This window comes from Triturus cristatus, chromosome 12 (genome assembly GCF_964204655.1).
Source record: "Triturus cristatus chromosome 12, aTriCri1.1, whole genome shotgun sequence".
NCBI classification, from domain to species: Eukaryota; Metazoa; Chordata; class Amphibia; order Caudata; family Salamandridae; genus Triturus; species Triturus cristatus.
Genome location: NC_140595.1, coordinates 560,343,632 through 560,359,098, shown reverse-complemented (window position 1 = coordinate 560,359,098; position 15,467 = coordinate 560,343,632). Strand labels below are relative to the sequence as shown.

General features: G+C 43.2%; 1 protein-coding gene across 2 annotated transcripts in view; it reads left to right on the top strand.

Moving 5' to 3' along the window:
* FTO (FTO alpha-ketoglutarate dependent dioxygenase) overlaps positions 1-15,467 on the top strand; it is a 1,490,677-nt gene that overhangs the window by 481,810 nt on the left and 993,400 nt on the right. For both annotated transcript variants that reach the window (XM_085639036.1, XM_085639037.1), the window contains exon 6: positions 5,282-5,425. In XM_085639036.1, coding sequence (XP_085495162.1) covers positions 5,282-5,425 — 144 coding nt within the window. The remainder of the gene's footprint in view (positions 1-5,281; positions 5,426-15,467) is intronic.

Sequence of the window (15,467 nt, the reverse complement as noted above, 5' to 3'; positions counted from 1 at the left end):
ACCGTGCTCTCAGTGGCATCCTTCAGAGTGCAACCTTATTCAATCAACTTCCAACTGCTAGGGCCTCTGGCCCTCTCTGGAGCAGGGCACCCCTCGTCTTCGACTCCTTTGTAAATAATGCACACAGATTGAACGGACACCTTTCCAGATCTGTCCCCAGTGCTATGCACAGAAGCGTGAACCCAACTGATACGAGGTTTCACCAACCCCTCACCGAGCTTGCCTCACCTTTCATCCGAAAAAGACCCTTTGATACCACCAGGAGAAGCATTGGGCACATCAAAGGATGCAGCGGCAATCCTCCATCAGCGCCCCCAACATCTTCGAAGAGCAAGTGCCGCTCGATATCGAGGAGGGTGAAGATCCCGGCCCGTCGGACATTCCTCCTTGCCAGCCATTGCCTAGCCCGAGGCAGTTTTCTCCTCCAACTCTGACCAGAAGGAGGAAGACGAGGTCCCGTTATCCCTCGACATATTGTATATGAAGACCCGCCAGGACTTTAGTTACAATCTGCACTCACACTAAGCCTCCAAAGAGGGCTGATGTACAAGCAGAGCACCACCCCTTTAATGGTCAGGTGTCGAGCCCCACATCTAACACATTGCAGCCTTTAGGGCCTCCACTGCCTTTGGGTGGCACTGAACCAAAGGCCTCAGAGCCAACGAAACCTGCGTCCTGAGACACTGCCCTACATAGTCACCGATACCAAAGATCCACAAGGCTCCAGGCCCTTTGAAGCTGAGGGCCCCTTCGCCAATGACACCGAGGCCATCATCGACTCCGAAGCTGCTATTGGTGCTGAAGACTTCAGTGGTGTGTGTTACAGACAACTGGAGAAACCCTTCGACCTAGAGAGACAGGGATAATAATGAAATCCTGCAACAATGTCCCAGTGGGCATCATTCAAAATAACCAATTTCCCTCATTCATGCAACATAATAGCTTAATATATTGCTTATGTAAACAAATTGAAAAGAAAGATATGGCCAACTGTGACACTGGAGATGTTGCTTTAATGTTTTAAAAGATATTCATGCATACGCAGTGTTCAAAGGCAGCATCAAGTATAAATGCAAAGTGCTCAATGGCAAAGTCAACTCACAGTGCTCATGAAATTAACGTTGACGGTGCAAAGTAATACATATAGAAAAGGAAAAAAGTAATAATGGTCCAAAATTGGGCATGGAAAAAATGGATGAGAAATATTATTCCATAAATCACATTGCACTAGAACGGTCTTTTCCAGCCGTAGTTTTGTCGACGGTGTTTCGACCTCCCACAATTCCTTTTGCTTTGCTCAAGGGGCTGTTTCCCCTATAAGTGGATTCACACAACAGCCTAAATTAATTACCTTAGTTGTTTAACCCCTAATGGACGGCTGCATATTATTATCATTAATTGTGAAATCAGTCTTTGGTGATCCAATACCATCAATTGAAAGTAGATCAGGCAGAAACTATGATTTTTGTGCTCCTCTCGTCCTGATGATGACCGGTTAAAGACTGGGAGGTCGAAATTCCATCAACAAAAAACCGGTTGAAAAATACTTTTCTTGTGTAGTGTGATTTAGGTGTAAGCTTCCTCATTCATTTTTTCCATGCAAAATGCTGGACTATTATTACTTTATGCAGTTGCTTTGTTCTCCTTTTCTACGTGTTTCATTTTCCGCCATCGATGTTAATTTCACGAGCAATGTATGTTCACTTTGCACATTGAGCAGTTTGCATTTATACTTGAAGACTGTGTATGGACAGCTTCGAAGAGTCTGGGCAACCCATCCTTCAAAGCCATCAAGAGGAACTAGATGCAAGGCTGACAAGACTATACATCCATCTACAGACATGGAACATTCTGATAAAATAACCTCTGCCAAACCCTCAGAGACTACGAAGAGGAAGCTAATTTTCGAGAAGCAACTTGCTTTGGAGCCCCCTCCAGCTTCCAAGCTAAACAATCATAAGGACACGGGCACCAGCCCTGTATCCTACACTCCACTCCTTACTCCATCTCTCCTTGACCACCACCTCCTCGATCACCACCCCTCTTGCCTTCATGTTCACCAGACGGATTCTCACATTCCTCGTTGGGCTTGGCAGCCCCTTCGGGCCTGCTGGCTTATAAGATACTTAATTTCAACCAGAGCCCATAAATAATGACCTTTGGAACAACTATGACATCGAACACCCGCCTGCTCCCAAAAGGCTCAGATTTGGATCATTACCTAGTGAGGGCATCGTCCCTGGACGAGCCCATGGCTTACCACGAAGGGATCAAAAGGCCAGCAAACTTGCATAAGGTGGATATGCATGTCCTCCACAAGGAAGATTTCCTACTGGAGACACTATCCATAGTAGAAAGAACAGTCTGATTCTTGCTCAAACCAAAGGGCATGTTGAAATGTGCTCCCAGCACCATTGAAGAGCCAGTTAATGGCAGTGTTGTAAAACCACAGGTTGAGAAAAATTACAAACCATCTCCCACCAACCCAGTCTAAAACAGGGAGCGCATGCACCACCAGATTCCCCAGTCATACACGCAGCACATAAGGGGGCCTCCTGCTCAGGCCAAGGGCATACACCCCTGCCCAACAAGGAGAGCAAGAAACTTGAAGCTGCTGGGAAGAGGGTGACGGTGGGGGCCATCACCAACTGGATGTTAGTCAAGTCAGTGGGCCTCCTCTCCCGCAATTACGAGGCACAGTGGGACAAGATGCAAGAATTAGTCAAGCATCATCTCCCAGAGGATTTCAGGAAGAGGGTGGGGAGGAGATGGTGTCAGGGGGCAAGACTATCTTTAATGGCACTATGTGCTGCACCCTTGAAGGCATGGACATGGCTTCCCCTGTAGTTAATAATAGTATCCTTATTAAATGTCATGCCTGGCTCTGTATGTCATGCTTCAATCCAGACATCCAACATCATCTCCTCAAGCTGCACTTCAATGGGAAACATATATATTTAGGCAGCATATCAATGAGATACTGTAAACACTGAAGAAGCACTCCAACATCACCAAATCTATGGGTGTCCTTCAGACCCCATCCAACAAACTCCTTTCAGATAAAACAGGTTAGAGGAGGCTCGCTTGCTCAGATCCGGTTTTCTCATACAATCTGCAGCAGTACTCTTAATTAGGAGGCTGGGAAGAAATCACATCAGACCGATGAGTGTTATAAGTGGTCTGCCATGGCAACAGCCTAGAACTTCTAACACCCTCTCCCAACATCCTACACTACACCAACAGCCTCAGCAGGGACCATCTCAGCCTCCTGCAGGAAGAAAGGCAAGCGCTCCTTAAAATAAATACTCAGATAACCAGTGCCCCTACCATCAGGGCAAAGGAGTTAACTCTCTGTCTTACTTCATCCCCAAAAAGGACTACTCCCTCAGGCCAATTTTGGACCTCAGGCCTCTCAATTGAGGCATCTTTTCTGAACTTTCCAGGAGATCACACCTCTTTGCTCCAGCAAGGCAACTACGTGATGGCATTACATCTCAAGGACTCCTCATTTTATAACCCCATCCATCCTGCCGACCGGCGCTACTTCTGCATTGTAGAAAGTGGCCACCATTACCAATTTTAAGTACTTCCTTTGGGGTCACCACCACTCCAAGGGTCTTCACAAAAGTGGTAGTCACCCACTTAAAGAAGCAGGGCATCCCCATCTTACCCTACCTTGATTATTGCCTGGTCAAGAGCACAAGTAAGCATCAATGCCTAGCACAGAGCCAAGCCACCATCTCCCTGCTCCACATCCTTTGGCCTGCCACCAAATTTCACCTGCACCCCCTGCAAATCCAGCCCTTCGTAGAAGCAGTACTGAACCTGTTCACAGACATAGCCTAATCCGCAGGTGGGGTCTGCATCCCACCCCCTACGAAACACAAAATACCCTACTTTATCTCTAGGTACCCACACCTGCAGTCCATGGGCAATGCTCTGTGGATGAATTGTTCAGGGAACTTTACTTATGTTTTTCCGCCTCTGGTGCTCCCTCTATGCATGGTGCGGAAGATGTGCCTAGCATCATCAACCCTCATCCTTCCTTAACCCACACATGGGCCAGTCAAACATAGTGGTCAACACTTCTCGAGGTGTCAGTCAGACCCCGTGAGAAGCTCCCCAACAGTTTAGACCTTCTCACCAGAAACCAAGGTCGAATCAGACTCCCAGATCCCAGCCAACTCAATCTAGCGACTTGGTATGGGAGGTCCTAGAATTGAGCTACCTGCATCTTCCGTAGGAGTGCATGGACCTATTGTATGAGTCCAGCAGGCCTACTACACGAACCTGCTAAGCAGCAAAATGGATTAGATTAATGTGTTTGTGCATTCCCAAACACCTTGACCCTCCTAAGCCTACGGTCCATGACATTATTGAATAGGGATCACTCCACACGTTTTTGCAGCTCTGTAATTAAAGTGTTCATGGAGGGCCTCAAAAAGATAATTCTTTCCAGAGTTCCTCCCGCTCTGATATGGAATCTGAATATACTCCTTATCAGGCCATTGTAAGAATGGCTTAAAGACCATATATCTGACATATACTTCATTCCCACGCTAGCCACCACACCACTTTTGGAGCGGGGAGGGGGGTTCTGCTTTAGTTTTCAGTGTACGTAGAGTATATGTATCTACAGCAACACATGCTCATGAATGGAAAAAGTTACTTACCCTCTAAGCATCTGTTTGTAGCATGTAATGCTGTAGATCAACATGCTCCCACCCACCTCCCGGAAGCATGTGGCTCTCTTTGCATATTTAGTCTTTACTAATTATTCCCTTTTCACAAGGCACATGTGCGCAGCATTGCATTCACTTGCCACTCCATAATGCTCACCCACTGTGGGAAAACCTTTCTAACATTGAGTTGGTTTGTATGTGCATTGCCAGTTACGTGTGGAGTCACAGTGCATCCTGTGACTCGAAAGAGCTCCTTTGAAGAAAAACAACTCGGAAACGTTCAAGCCCAACACTGGATAGCAGGGGTATGCATAGCATGTGAATCTACAGCACTGCACACTACAAACAGATGCTTACAGTACAGGGTAAGTAACATTTTCCTTTTGGAAACAATATTGTAAAAGGTGCACTCATTTTGAGTTAACACCATTTCAATTATTTGTTTAGGCAAATTCGTTCGAGGGGACGTAGAGAGGAGGGGAGAGAGGGCTGGACCTGTATTTGAAAAAGGTGGCTGAAATCTTATTGCCCAGTGGTTGATGATTACCTTCTTTTCAATAATCATTTGATTCATGTTGTTCCTTTCCTTGTGTTTGCAGTGTTCAATGGGTACTTTGGACTACATACTAGAGCGGTGCCAGGCCGTAGTCCAGAACTTGGATAAGAATGTTGATTCAGGCACGGTTTCCCTGAAGTCACTGGAAGTACCACTTATAACGCAATTGGCCGAAACTCACAATGAGGTGAGTATACAGGCTTTAAGTAATTGTTTCAAGTTTAATATAGGTTCATTATCTGATTTACACTACTGATTACAGGTAGACCAATGATACCAAAGCAAATAATGTCTTCTATGTTCTGGCCTGACTGAGACATTAAAAAAAGAGAAATGTATATAGGTCACAAATAAGCACTCATTGCTGTGCAGGCTTAATTTATGCAACCTTTCAAGTGCTTTAGAATAAAATTGGCAACAAAATGTTTTGAGGTGGGGGAATATATTTGCAGAGAATTTGTTTTTATTTGTAGGTCATCAAGCATTTTCCCATCCGGTTTTATAAAAAATAACTTAAGGATCACCATACAATGTGCTTCAAGAGATAATTAGTAGAGATGGGCAAGCCTGCAAATTTACAGGGAAAGTTGATCCAGGGGTCTGGCTTTGATCTACGAGCCACAGCCATAGCACGATCCACGACACCAAATATTTTAGCCTTCAAATGATGCAGCAAACTTCAAGCTTTTAGCTGTCTGTTTGTGAAAGACCTCTTGTGGACCATACCAAAAACTTTAATGAGCTTAGAGGCAATCAATGTCTTTATTGTCACTCATTTGCTTGCATCTTATCGGATGGCCTTACTTCCACTTATTTAGATTGTCCCTCCCCTGGAGCACAACCTCTTTACCATCCTTTTGATTGAATGACTTGTATCCATCTATGTCTCGCATTCAGGGAACTACTTTTTTCTATTTCTTTACGCACTCAACGAGAGTACATGTGTATTCTTGCTCTTCCTTCACCACACCTCAAGCTCTGCTATTGCTCATGAGCCCCCTTTTCTTTGTTCTCACCCCAATGTTTTTTGTTCCCCATCCACTACCCCATCCTTCCTGTTCCTGCGCACAATTGTGTCCTAAGCACGTTTTTTGTTACAATTTTTGGGGTTTCTAGTAGCTGCAATTTGATGCTGGGTCACTGCATTTTTAAAGGGAAAAAATAGTTTTTTTTTTAATGTACTGCTCCTGGTGGCATCCTCCAAGTTGGAATGGTACATACAAAGTTGAAAAAAATGCACAAGTGTCTAAGGCTCTATCAGTCACTCATGCATGCGTGATGACGTATGCTCAGGCATACGTCATCACTCATGGACACACACAAGAAATGGTGACCATCAGCAGCATATGTGCCTATGCACACATTGACTTCATTGTGCTTTTCTTTATTTTGCATATGATGCACAGTATCAGCAAAAAAGCATTTATTTTTGCTGATGCTGCCCAACATCAGAAAAAAGCATTGGCAAAGTCAATAGGTCAAAAAGGTGAGACCTGTATGTTTTGCCATTGGTCGGTATGTTAATGTCTCACTGTCTCTGCCTTTCTCTGAATTATCAAACTGTAAAATGTGAGCCCCTCAGTTAAGACAATTACACTTATTAGCACTCGCCTCGCCACACGATGTGCAACAGGAGATGTGGGAGACCAAACATCAGAGCCCCTTGCAGGAGCTTTTGCTACAGACTACATATCATCAAGGGAGCTGTATCAGAATATGGGTGTCTTTCTGGCACACAAACTTGATAGTGTGGCAAGACCTTTTCTCCATGACATCTGACCTGAATTTTATGAAAGAGAGTCACTCTTTATGCAAGTCTCCTGTAGACATGACTAGGTTGTTTGAATGCTTTACTTCCTTGTTTAATGTCCCGAGGAAGTCCAAATGATGTAGTCCGAACTTGTCAACAGTTTAGCAAAGAGAGTTTCCATCAGGAAAGAAATTAATTAAAAGAATCATCCATAAAACAAGTAAAGACTGTAAAGAGATACAAGATTTTAATTTAGAGTGGCTGGAACACTCTCAGGGTTTACATGTGCATTGAACATATTCAGACACTCCATTGGCAATAGACTTCAAAGGACTCTTTAATAATGGGAATGAATTGTGGTTTTAGGCACTTTGTGGTGTAGGTTTTGTGGCTAAATTGATATAATGAACAATGTTGGATATTCCCCACGGACATGATTTACAAAGGTCTAAAAGCAATGCATGTGAATATACATGTTGGGTAAGCACAGATCATAGAATGATTCACAATAGTAAACAAGGGCTTGATTTAGAGTTGGGCGGATGGGTTACTCTGTCACAAACATGACAGATATCCTTTCCACGGTATTACAAGTGCATTACATCCAATGGCATTTGTAATAAAGAGGACAAGATATCTGTCACATTTCTGAATCAAGCCCTAATTCTGCTGTTTATAACTCAAATATAGACTAAGTCTATGCCTATAGTGAACCTTTTCTTAAGTATACTTTAAATATCCAGGTTCACAGCTATTCCAATATCTTTCTGTAGAGGTACATCAGTGTATTTTGTGTAAGCCTGTGTGAAGGGGTGGTGAAGTGAAGGAGATGTGAGGAAGTACATACAGGGGAGAGTGATGAAAGACGGTACTAAAGAGGAAGGAGATCAGGTGAGATATGCAAGTGGAGGATTAGAGAAAGATATGAAGAGAAAAAGGACACAAGTGCCTAACATAGACTGGATAGGAATGTGGTGTTAAGGGAAGAACGGGAGTGACTGAGACACTGAAGACTACTACCCCTTCCACAGACCTCATAATTGAAACATTTTCAAAATTATTTACAACAAAATCTTTTTTTTTTACTGAGTAGAAATAGATATATAATAGCGAAAACCGGTGAGGCAATTTTACAGAATATAAAGAAATAGACTAAATAACCGCTTTCACATTTATTCTCAACATTGAAGAGCAAAACTTCAGTTCTGCTTTGATTTATCCTATAGCCACCAATACCTGTGAATTTCTTAATCAGTCATTGAACGCCCTGTATATTCTCTTCATCTGGTTGCAGATAAAGAATAATATCATCTGCAAATAGCTTGAGCCTGACCAACCCCTCTTTGGTTGCCCTAATGTCCCCACTAGGTAGCTTCACTGCCAGGGGCTCTCTAAAAAAATGTAAATGTATTGGGGGGAAGGGCACCCTTGGCATGTGCCTCTGTTAGTTGATACTGTGCCTGTCATCCTAGAGTTGACTATCTCTGGCCTACGCGCCATGATATAAATTCACCAGCATCAAGGTAAATTGTGGCAGGAACCCAAATTTATTTAAAAAAACATAGCTTCCCAATTAACGTTATCGAACACCATTTCAGTGTTGATCATCATTATCTTTACCGCTTTTGTTTGGTTGGTTGAGAAATAGTCTATTGCCTGTGTTACAAAATGGGTATTTGCGGTCATAAGACAATTAGCAACAAACCCACTCTGATCCTTATGGATTAAAAGCAGGGCTGCAGGCAACATCAAAAGTTTATAATTGGTGTTGAGGCGACTCATTGGTCGATAAAAATTCAAATTTCTCAGATTTTTCTCTTTCTGGACAGAGCTTACTATAGTAGATTATTTGAAAGTGGAAGAAACCTCTTGCGCATCTTTTGAAGTGTTTCGTGAACCTCAGTGGTTGGTTGTTATTTTTCCTAAAATTGCCTGAGCCAAGGAATTCGGTAGTTGCGCTAGCTGAACAGAGGCATAATATTGTTCTACACTGGCAAGTGGACCAGAGCACTGTGTTTGATATATGTCTCTGTAATACTGAAAATAAACCTGAGCAACTTCATCCTGCTCTGTTACCATTTTAGTGGTAGCCGGGTTCTTAATGTGATTGATTGTTGCTTTCACCAGGCTAAAAACGTGCCTACATGCTGGTTCTTTTCATAAAGTTGTTGCTGGTAAGCACTGGCGTTGTTTATTTCCTCAACCGTAAAATAATCCCTGAAATTTTACATCACCCTGCCTACTTGATAATCGCAAACCTCCATGCCAGCTACCCCTGCACTGGCTTTTATAGCATTGTCTATGGCTAATTTTAGTCCCGCTATTTGCTGGGTACGCTCTTTTGCTTGGTTTGCTTTAAAGGCAATAATGCTCTCTCTAACCGTGGCCTTAAAGGCCTCCCAAACTGCAAAGAGAAAGGCAATATTGCTATTAATAAGAAAATACTCTAGTTAGCCATCTCATCTTGGCCACCTACTCTTGGTTTAGATCAGTTGAGCTGCTACCATGACCTCTCTCTGTTAGCAGTCCCCAGAACTACCGCAATAGAAACCAAAGAGTGATCAGAGAAGGCATTTGCCCAAGTATCTGACCCAGCCCTTTCAATTGCCTGGAAAACTTAAAAAACACGAGGCAGGATGCGGTTTTAAAACGATGTGGAAAATAGGTGTATCGTGTAAATCTCGGATGGTCTACGTGCCAGGAATCTACAAGTTGAAAATTTGATTTCAAGATATCAGTCATCTTTTTGGTTTTAGGTTTAAGCTGTTTCTTCACTTTATTTGATGTGTCAATTGCCAGATCCTGAATGTAGTTAAAATACCCCCCTCCCTAAAGAATCAAAGGGACCTCTGCCCCCATTGCAACTTTATGAATCTCAAATAGTGGGTCAACATCATCACTGACGTATCCAAAATAATTAACCAAATTCAAAAGAAGCCCATAAAAAGAGACTTTTATCCATAACCACCTACCTCTGGGATCTTGGATCACTTCCTAAAAATGGCAAAGAATATTTTTGGGGAACAAAAATCTTTGGAATATTGCTATTGAGGCGAGTCTCTTGTAAAAATATGACTTCAGGTGAAAAACACGTGAGCCATCTCATTGAATCCCCATATTTGCATCTATTTATAATGCCTTTGACAATACAAGAAATAATCCTAACCTTTTGCATCACTGAGAAGATGAATTGTAATGCCCTCGCTACTGAGCATATTAGGATCGATCATTGCTGGACATCCTGCTTTAAACCTACTCCTTTTTTCAAAAAATATGGCATTGACACCCTGCAACCTACAATTGAAGAATCTAACCATGCCACCCATAATCTCCATATTACTCATGAAGACTCCTTCCCACCCATTACATTTCTGCTCTTCTTTATCTGAATGTGCTCCCTCCCCCTTGACACTCACCCTCAGATATGCCTGTGACCCAGTGGGCTCCCCTACCCAGTGGGAGGGCAATTGCCCGTCCTACCCACCACCCACACAAATAGATGGTGCCTTAGTATGGCACTAAGAGATTATATTCTGACTGTGACCACCGCCAACCGCTGACCTTACAACGAATTCCCTTGAAAATCCCAAAAAGTCATGCAAAGACAACCTTCAACATACTTGAATCAACACCACCCACATACATAATGTACGCCAAATACACAAAATGGATCTATTAGTACCTCCACCTAAATCAAAATCACACAAGTATGTCCATTTAGATTTGTTTGGATTGCTAACAATGTAGGGCCACCGCCAAGGGTGTAGTTAAGGGACCCAGTAAATACCCCATCCCAGCAGCAAATAAATTCTGAATTTCCTAATGTTTCCAGTATACTCAAATAACTTATTGTTGTGCAGCTGGTGCAAAAGTTCATTTGCTTACTTAACTGTCCCCAATATCTGAAACTCTCTTTTGACTTGCACCTTCAGTTTTGACTGCAGCATCAGGGCAGCTTGTACACCTTGTTTCTTAAAAGGTCCCAGCATGGATTTAAGCTCACGGCAACCCGAGCTGCTGCTACAGACATGTCCAAGAAGATATTAAATTATATTATATTAAAGCTTGACAAGGGGAAACCCGTAAGGTAGGAAGGACCCAGGGTGCTTACTATTTTGAAAAACAAGAGGTCCTTCAAAAACAATGCAACATGCGATAAATATAGACCAGAATCGGCTCTATATCACTTGTACAATGCCCAGCCGGACATTGAAGTTTTAATGATCAATAGAATTAATTTCTGACATACAAATAGAATATAGAGTGGGACACAGTCCTGTGTCCTTACAAACTGAACAGAAAGTACAGACAGTCAAACACAAGAAACATACATCAGGCTGAAGAATGAAGCTTATAGCCAGTACGAAATACAAAGGCAAGCTTTCTTAAAGGTACAATGACATGCACGATTTTTAACAAATGCGTTTAAAATGCATGTTTGTACATGGGGTCGACGACGTTTCGATCTATTCAACAAATACATAGATCATCATCAGGACTTGAGAGAATAAAAGCCTGAATTTACAATTCCCAATTCAGAACCGAATCGCTCCTTGAGTAGTTGCACAAGGTTCCAAGTAAGGAAGTGGTTGCGCGGATCAGCCAGGATAATACCAGGGGTTCAGCTGAAAACAATGGTTCGCTGCAGCTGTAGAGGGAATTAAGGGAACGACCAACTACCCAGCAAGGCGGCCTGAGAATCCAAAGTCCGCCAGCATCAAGGGGAACTGCACGATCGCTAGTTGGTCGTTCCCTTAATTCCCTCTACAGCTGCAGCGAACCATTGTTTTCAGCTGAACCCCTGGTATTATCCTGAATTGGGAATTGTAAATTCAGGCTTTTATTCTCTCAAGTCCTGATGATGATCTATGTATTTGTTGAATAGATCGAAACGTCGTCGACCCCATGTACAAACATGCATTTTAAACGCATTTGTTAAAAATCGTGCATGTCATTGTACCTTTAAGAAAGCTTGCCTTTGTATTTCGTACTGGCTATAAGCTTCATTCTTCAGCCTGATGTATGTTTCTTGTGTTTGACTGTCTGTACTTTCTGTTCAGTTTGTAAGGACACAGGACTGTGTCCCACTCTATATTCTATTTGTATGTCAGAAATTAATTCTATTGATCATTAAAACTTCAATGTCCGGCTGGGCATTGTACAAGTGATATAGAGCCGATTCTGGTCTATATTTATCGCATGTTGCATTGTTTTTGAAGGACCTCTTGTTTTTAAAAAAAAAAAAAAAAAAAAAAAAAAACAAGAAGATATTAAAGCAGGATTTATCTGGGGTCTACAATCCTTTTTTCTTGATAGCTACGGACAGAATTGACTCTTTCATACAAAAATCCCTGAAATTAACCAAAAACGTACGGGGATATTTAGCATTTGTGGGCTGGAAAGATGGCACCTGATGAGCCCGCATAATCGAGAAAAATTCCATCATAGGCGGACTCTCAGGGAGGATGTAGTTTTGAATCAGATCAGAGATGTATTTTATAGGATCTTGGCCGGGCTTCTGACCATCTGGAATACCAATAAAATGAAGATTCGAGTGTCTAGGCCTATTTTCAAACTCTTCAAGCTTCAGTTGCATTTCTGAGATCTCCTGCAGGATCTTAACTTGCTGTCATTCAGAGCTTGTCTGGTAGTTTTCTGATATGCTGAGCTTGTGACAGTCTCTTTTACTTGAGCGCCCTTCATCTCCCTGATTTCTGCAAGAACTACTTGGAGCATTTCCTCTAGCTGTACCATATTAGAGGATGTTTCTGGGGACTCTTTACCACCAGCGAAGACTGCCTCTTCAACCTGTGCTGGGGGCTCAAAAACCTGGGCTGACTGCAGTTCTTGAGTAGTGATAAGGGCTGGGAGAATCAATCCCTGCCTCTTCTCCTCAATTATCATACACTTACACACCCCTGCCCAAGACTTTTCACCTTTCAAGACAAATAAAGAGTATGGAGATTTCTCATTGCCGCTTGAAACATGTGTAAGAGGCACATTACACCCAGACGGCTTATCCTGGTGTGACCAAGAATTGATTTCAACAGGAGAATCCATCCCCTGAGTTGGTATAGCTCTGAGCAGGAGAGAAGGCTGATTGACAACAAGTGGGGCAGCAGGACCTCAAGGCTGAGGCATGAAAGAAACTCAGGTAATACTAATGCTGTTCATGGTGGCATTCATGGTACATGATGAATCCGGAGAATGCCCCTCTGAAACACTTGAATTAATCACTCCACCGCAACCCACTTCTGCTTTCTGAGCATTGTCCTTCTGCTTGACCCCAGGTTCCCTATTTTTAGAGCCACTTAACCCAGGTTGATTGTGGCTAAGCTAGGCAAGTGTTGCTGGTTTTGAAGCTTTGGAAGGTGTACGAGTTCGGACTGAGTGCCGCTTTATCAAGATTGAGGCGGGGGTGATAGTCTATCTAATCACACACTCCTTTAACAACAACAAAGGATTTTATTCTCCCCTCCTGCGCCACAGGAGGGGGGGTGCCCAATCAGAGTTCTCTGCTTTTGAACTGTTGAGGATCTGCTCATGCTTGTGTTCTTACTGCTCCCTTCGGCAAGTTCTTAACTGTAGTAGCACACTACAGCATCAGCTGAGTCCCCAGGGATTTTTAAGGGATCCTGCTAGCATCCAATGCATGGCGGCCACGCAGCAGCAAGCTTTACCCGCACCTAGGAGGGCCACCTCTGCCCCCACCATGGCCCCCACTACTCTAGAGGAGCACCTAACATGCTCCTCTAAGGTTGCTGAACATCGCACTTTACATTACTGGCTTGTAGAATGGCGCCACTCAAACCTCAGCACTGCCCTGCCATACCGCACCTCTCATAATGCAGCTTTTCTTCAATGCGCGGTGTCCCACATGCCGCCATAATGAGAACTGAGCCCCGCTCCCCTCCTTGCAGCTGGTCAGGGGGTGAATTGGTTAGCCGCTGCAACAGACATCCCTGCTGGGGGCCCGCAACTTCAGCCGATCAGCACACGGAGCTCAAAAGAGCACAGAATGCCATTATGCCCAGCCGTGAGGCGGCGGTCCCCGGAAGTGGCGGTCTATGCGCGTAGCATGACAGGAGCTCAACGCACCTCCAACAAAATCAATGTTGTTACTCATTTATGTTATACAACTAACAACCATTGACAGGACAATAATCTTGGTTTGTTTTAGGCATATGTCAGTGGTTGTGTTTTATATCTAGACGCAGTGTCAGAGTGCACAGAGAAGCAGCAAAATGCCAGTCAGGCAGAACACAGTGGGGAAGCACAGTTCTTTAGTTTACATATTTAAGCCTCTCCCTTAATTACATAGGCCATTGTCATTTTAGAGACCCCTCCCCCCAAGTTTTTGCATAATACTCCAAATCCTGGCTATTGCTATATGAAAGAGCTGAAGGCGTGGGAAAATGGAACCATCCCACTCGCTTAGAGATAACAGAGTCTGAACCCTTCAAGTTACAAGCATTCACAGTTGCCTGTTCCTGGGAGAAAGGAAATATTGATTGGAGGTAGAGGTTTCCATGGTGCTGTCTTGACTTACCTTTGATATTGTCCATGTGTATTAATGGATGCATCAGATTTGACTGACTTCTTCAAATGGGACCATGACAGGCTTAGGGACAGAGAGAAATGTAACCACATATTCATCGCTAACTGCGAACTAAGCTGAAAATATCTTGTTGCTCTAGTACGGAGAGGTTTCCTGTGGTTAAAGCAGAGTTCTCCTATAGAGCCCCATCTGAACAGAAAAAGAGGGAGCCTCCTCCTAAAAACGATCTGGTTTCCTGTCGTTTCCTTTTTTACATAAACTTAATTAGACGACCAGCTATTAGTCCTATTCAATATACGAGCAGTTTCGTAGATCTACACCTCATAAAAGCAGATCTTTTAGGTTTAGTGCCAATTATTTTTTAACAAAGTCTTTGTAGGAAGAGGAATTATATGTTGCCTATTTTTGTATTTACTTTCTGTTCATTCTTATTCTCCACAATTCTTGTAGTATTTGCTATAATACTGTTGCATAAATACTGCACTAGATTGGCTTCTAAAAAAAGCCTTATACAATACTAGTCCATATGTCTCGTGTGTGCTCATTTGGATGAAAGGATCCCACCAAATTAGCTGTGTCTCTGGCAAGTAATTTTTCGTTCTTAGTGTGGATTTTCTTGCGGTAAGATATTTGTGTGACACCATCTGTCATTTTACCCCTGTTCCACATGATAGGCTAATATACCTGTCCTGCCTGAGGGCAAAGGAAATCTACTGGGTGGGGCTAGGATAGGCCTTGGCCCGTGACACTTGCTCCCGCTCCGGGCACCTTTCGTAGACTGATCAATTGTTTTGGGTATACTCCTTTGCAATGTTATCAGATTTCACAAAGGCTGCCATCAAAGCAACTCATCTGGCACCAATGTGCCCAGATCCTTTGGTATGGTGCATCCCACCTCCTCCTTGATTGCCACGCCCATCG